This window comes from Eschrichtius robustus, chromosome 16 (genome assembly GCF_028021215.1).
Source record: "Eschrichtius robustus isolate mEscRob2 chromosome 16, mEscRob2.pri, whole genome shotgun sequence".
NCBI lineage: Eukaryota > Metazoa > Chordata > Mammalia > Artiodactyla > Eschrichtiidae > Eschrichtius > Eschrichtius robustus.
The window spans coordinates 26,949,150-26,955,149 of record NC_090839.1 but is presented as its reverse complement, the minus strand read 5'-3'; the positions used below and the strand labels follow the sequence as shown (position 1 = coordinate 26,955,149).

The following is a 6,000-nucleotide window of genomic DNA, read 5'->3' as shown; positions in this document are numbered from 1 at the left end:
GGGGGCATTTTGGAGGCTGGCTACCACAGTGCCTTAGAAGGAATTTGGAATGAGGAGTTTTAAGTTTAAATCTCGACTCCAACAACTAATTGTGCGATCTTGGGGAAAGCGCCTTTGCTCTACTGGCCCTGCCAATTTTCTTACTCAGCTCACATGGTGGGTTGTGATATTCAAGAGTTAAGGCCTGTGAAAGCCATTTATCCAGACCCTCAACTTCACATTCAGTTATTAGCAATCATTAAAGATGAGGGGGGACAAAAGCCATTTGAGGCAGTGTGTAAGTTAATGTTTTCAGTATAAAAAATTGAAAATGAAGAAACAACCCAATTTCATCAAATTAGCACCACTCTTAAAAAATTTTGGTGTTTAAATGCACTTTAAAGTTTCTTTTCCTTCTTCACAGAGAAGGAATAGAGGAAATGTCTTAAATTGAGACGAGGAAGATTTATGGTAGATGAGTCCATCTCACTGGCATTAAGAGAGATTGAAAATTGGGATGGGCTCCTTAGTGGGGTCCTGAAATCTCCACCTGAAAACCTAAAAGAATCAGGCAGAGGGCTGTTATTATCTATACTTTTAGGAAAAACTAGCTCAGGTCATCCTTTGAGGCCATTTGGGAGGGGATTCCACAAATCTTTTTAAGTAAAATGAAAAGAAGTATTATTAAAGGTGTTCTCACACTGTTAAGCATTAAAATCTTTATTTTTTTCATCATACTCAAATGAGTATGAGTAGCACATACTCATTCTAGAAGATTTGGAGACTACAGACAAGTGTAAAGAAGTGAAAAACATTATATCTGCCACCTTAATCTAAATGCTTTGTTTTGTGGTTTAGATGAAAAATAATTTTTTTCAATTAAAAAAATGTAATACTTTGTAGGAAATACCCTCCCCCCAAATTGGCTGTAGTCTCACAAACCAGAAGTAACCATTATTAACATTTTGGTGGCGTAAAATGGGATTTAAACACTTTTTCAGCCTCATGGGAGACTAAAAAACAGGAATGGATTTAAGTGATGGTGAATGGCAGGTAAGCTGAGTTAGGGCTGCCCATCACGTGGGCAGATTCTGTGCCTAACAACCACAGTGAGGTGAGGAGGTCTCCACCCCTAAGCATCTTTACAACTCGCATAGGTCTGTTTGGGTGAATCCTGCCTCACTGTTTACCAATTCTGCCTGGGCAGGTTCGAAATACTGGATGGGGCTCATTCCATGGGAAATTAGTAGTTAGGGACTTTGTCCAATAAAGTAATTATTGAGTAAAGTCATCCAGATTGAGTGCCTACCATGTGCCAAGACTGTGCCAGATGTTGGTGTGATGATGACCCCAAGAAGATGCTAACAAGAGCACAGACGTTAGACCAAAAATCATACAAGGAAATGAAATGTGGGAGGTACCAGGAGAGGTGCACATTTGTGGATCATCTGCTATACTGGAAGTTTAGCAGACGTGATCTCACTGGGACCGGAGGGAGGTAATTTGACCGCTCTGAACCTCAACTTCATTTGAAAATGGGGACAGAGTCACTGGGAGAGAACATTCGTTAGTGTGGCAAACTCTGTTTCAGGGTTCACTGAAGGTTCACTGAAGTATAAAAATGAGGCACTTTTTACACTTCAGACTCTAAACCTTCTCGGTGGCAAAGAGAGCTGGCCTTCAGTGAGTCTACTGTGTTCACGGTGTTTTACAAAGGTCCCATTTAATCCCAATTCCACCCTTTGGGTTTATGTACCCCGTTGTCTAAATTGATGGCTCTGAGTCAATGGGAGTTTTCATAACTTGACCAAGACCACACAGCTGGAGAATGACTGCAAGAAGATTCAAACCCAGGCCTGCTGAAGTCCAAAGCCAGTGGCAATGCATTATCTCATAGTGAGGTTTCAGGGGTATATGTGTCCTTTTGGGAATGCTTGGGTCTGCTGGTGGTGTGTTTGTTATTCAGATTCCTGAATGTGTGCTTCGCTCATAACTGTGCAGTTTGAAAACACTGACTCACCCCCAAACAGGGCAGGTTGAATATCAGTCCCGTTTATCCTATACTGCCCTGTGGCACCTGTGTGACTTCCAACAAATTTTGTAATAAAAGCACTGTGATTGGGGCTTCCCTGGTGGCGCAGTGGTTGAGAGTCTGCCTGCCAATGCAGGGGATACGGGTTCGAGCCCTGGTCTGGGAAGATCCCACATGCCACGGAGCAACTGGGCCCGTGAGCCACAATTACTGAGCCTGCGCGTCTGGCGCCTGTGCTCTGCAACAAGAGAGGCCACGATGGTGAGAGGCCCGCGCACCGCGATGAAGAGTGGCCCCCACTTGCCACAGCTAGAGAAAGCCCTCGCACAGAAACAAAGACCCAACACAGCCATAAATAAATAAATAAATAAATTTAATACTTGCTACTCTAACTAGCTCCTCTGACATCTCTCTGTATTCACTATAAAATAAAAATAAAAATAAAAGCACTGTGATTAAAAAAAGAAAAACACACACCAAAAAAATGTATAGGTTTGTCGTTGGTGCTTGTGACAAGAGAATATACTCATGAGTGTCATTAACTTTAAAAGTGACAGCTATTTAAGGTTTAGTGACTAAAGCCAATTTTCTACCACATCTTGTATAGTCCTCTGAACATACTCTTTTCACACTTAACTATGATGTTGTCATTAGTTTCCGTTTGATTCTGCAAGGGCAGAGACCTTGAAACATTCACATCTGGATTCCCCCATGGCTTGACCCAACTGAGAGCCAGGCAGAATTGGCTGAAAAACTTAAAGGCGTTTCCACGGTGCCTGCCTGCATTAGCTTTCTTTTGCTACTGTAAAAAGTTACCAGATTTAGTGGCTTAAAACCTTCTGTCTCACACTTTCTATGGGTCAGAAGTCTGGACTGTGTGGCTCAGCTGGTTCTCGGATGCGGCTAAAATCAAGGTGTTAGCAGGACTGGACTCCTCTCTGCAGATTCCGGGGTTGGGGTGGGGAGAACCTGCTTCCAAGCTCAGTCAGGTTGTGAAAGCTCAGTCCCATGAGGCCGCAGGACTGAGGTCCCATTACTTGCTGACAGGGCTTGTTCTCAGCTTCTAAAGGCTGCCTACATTCCCTGGCTCATGGCCCCTTCATCAACAGTGGGTTGAGTTCCTCTCGAGCTTCGAATCTGATTCTTCTCCTGCCTCTTCTCTCCAAAGCATCTCTTTTGCATTCCTCTTCTGCTTTTTAAGGGTCCATGTGATTACACTGGGTCCACCCTGATAATCCAGGATAATCTCCCTATTTTATGGTCCTTAATTCCATCTGCAATGTCCCTTTTGCCATGGAATGTAACATATTCACAGGTTCCAGGGACTAGGGCATAGATAGTTTTCATTTTTTGCGGGGGAGGGGGCGAGGAGGACGTTATTCTGCCAACCACAGTGCCTGTACTAAACATGTAAATTTTCGAATGAATCTTCTCTAGTGACTCCTTGGAGGTCAGAGGGGTGTGAAGCTACTCAAGAAGAAAACATTTGAAACAAGCCAAATGACTTGTCAAAGGTCACTGTGTCTGCTGTAGATTAAACCACCACCACCACCACCACCCCTTTGTGAAAAATCAGGTCAAACAATTTTTTGGTCGTGGAGGTGGGGTTCTTCCTTTCCCCCTCTTGGGGTTAAGTTAGAAGGGGACAGAAGATTTAAAAACATGCCTATTTCACCTTCTACAGTCTATTCACTTTGCAGGGTTTTGTTTATTGGACGTGCAAGTCTTCTGGGTGACGAGCATTAGAAGCAGGAGCACTGAACTCCGTGATGTTAGGCTTTGGCAGCACGTGTTGATCTTCCCTAAGCACTGTGCTAACACCAGGGAGTGGAGGGTGTGCTTCCTCACCCTGGGAAAACTTTCAAATGTGGCCATTGACCCTTCCTCCCTAATTTTAAAGAACTGGCCACTACCCAGTTTAGGACTGATGCTAGGAATGTTTCTGGATGTTGATTGAGTCAACAAATAGGCACAGAAAACCTATGTGTTGGGTACTCTGAACCTCATTTCATTTCATGCTCTGCAACCAAGGCTCAGAGAGGGTAAGTACAATGCCCATTGCCCCTCAGCTGGTACCAATTATTAAACACTTGCTTTATGTCAGGAGCCAAATTATATGGACCTAATGTCATGGTCCCCCCTCACACCCTCTTCCAACCTGCCAGGTGTTTTATGTTGATTTTAATCTCAATAATGCTGTGAGGTATTAGGCTGATAGCCATGGAGTGGCTTAGCCAGGATTCCAGTCTAGGTCCGTTTGACTCCAGGTTCTGTGTTCCCTTCAGGGTATTGCCTCTAAAAAGGCCTCAGGTGCATTCCGGTATGTCCCCAAAGTCCAAGTTCTTCACACAACCCATAATCGTATCACCAAGTTCACCAGGTGGCATGAACGCTGTAGGCTGCGTGTGCAGCTTCTGCAAATACAGCTTCTGCAGATACATAGCGGCATGAAAGCACAGGAGGAAATGGGGAACTGTCTAGGTTCATCAATCGTGAAATAACCGTTTTACTGGTATGAGGATCTTTTGTCTCATTATTATGCGGCAGTGAGTCATTTAGGGGAGGACCAAAAGGGAAAGTCCTGTCTCTTGTTACCTACAAGAAGTGTCAGTGAAAACCGCTCAGGCGGAGAGAGGCACAAAGTGGGCATTGGAAGTCGAGCTACCAGTTCTCGATCCCCACCTTTACCCGCGTGGCGGCCCCAAGGCGAGAAGCGCCGAAGGGGTTAAACAGAGCTCAGGGTGGTGAGGCACAGGGCCACCGCCCCTTCCCAGCATCGCCTCCCAGAATGCCTCAGGCCCCCAGCCAGTTCCCGCACCTCGCGAGACTCCGCCCAGCCCCTTTCCCGAACGACTGTCCGGCCCCCTTCCTTATCGAGCTCTGCGCGGGGCAGAGGAAGGGAAGGGAGGGCGGAAAAGACGGGCCGCGGGGCACGCTGGGAAGTGTGGTCCAAGAGTTTAACTCAGCCATATTCTTCCGGAGCGGGGGAGGCCAGAGAGGCAGCCGGGACTACGACTCCCAGCCGCCCTTTCGGTTTGTTTTTGTTCAAAAAAAAAAAACCCCACACTCCCCCTCCTCACTCTTCACACACACTCACACACACCCACGGCAGACACGCACACACCCGGGCGCCGAAGGGAAAGCCGCGTCTCGCCTTCCCGCCCCGCCGCCAGTCCGGTCTTGCCCTCGCAGCAGAGCGGGAAAGCGGAGGCCGGAGCCGTGACCTCTGACCCCGTGGTTATGCGGGGCCGCCGCATTCCTTAGCGATCGCGGGGCTACCTCCTTCTCCTTCGCCGCTGCTGCCGCCGCCGCGGGCAACTGACGCAGCGCGGGCGCGTGGAGCCGCCACCCCTCCCCCACCGCCGCCCTCGCGCCGGGTCTAGCGCCAGCCGGTCCCCGCGCGCCCGCCCCCTCTCCCCGGCCGCACCCGACTTCTCGCGCGCCGCCGCCGCCACGCGCCCCCCGCCGCCGCCGCCGCCGCCGCCGCCGCCGCCGCCGCCGCCGCCGCCCCAGCCCCGCGCCGCCGCCCCAGCCCGCCCCGCCCGGAGGTCCCGCGTGGAGCCGCCGCCGCCGCCGCCGCCGCCGCCGGGGAGGAGGAGGATGAAGGACAAACAGAAGAGGAAGAAGGAGCGCACGTGGGCAGAGGCCGCGCGCCTGGTGAGGCGGGCCGCCGAGGGGGGCTCGATGGGGGGCGTGGGGGGTTGGCTCGCCGAGCACCCCCCACTGGGAGGGGGGAGGGGCGAAGCCCTGCCCACTGTAGGAGGGGGCGGGCCACCCTTCCTGCTGGAAAGGGACAATCCCCCAAGGCGTTGGGTGGGGAGAGGTCCCCCGCCGGATCGGAGGTGGCGCCTTTTTCTGCACGTCCCCCCTCTAAATTCCTGCGGAGGGGTCGAGCTGGCAGGCCGGCTCCTCCCCCTCCGGGCGGCGGGGCCCCCGCCTCCCCTCCCCCACTATTTGGCAGCTTCTAGGGGGTCTGGGGAAGCTTCGTT

General features: G+C 50.3%; 1 protein-coding gene across 1 annotated transcript in view; it reads left to right on the top strand.

Moving 5' to 3' along the window:
- The first annotated feature begins 5,546 nt into the window (after positions 1–5,546).
- The window catches only part of ASXL1 (ASXL transcriptional regulator 1), a 67,867-nt gene continuing 67,413 nt past the window's right edge, over positions 5,547–6,000 (top strand). Inside the window, exon 1 of the mRNA XM_068566074.1 lies at positions 5,547–5,668. Coding sequence (XP_068422175.1) covers positions 5,612–5,668 — 57 coding nt within the window. The 5' untranslated portion in view covers positions 5,547–5,611. The remainder of the gene's footprint in view (positions 5,669–6,000) is intronic.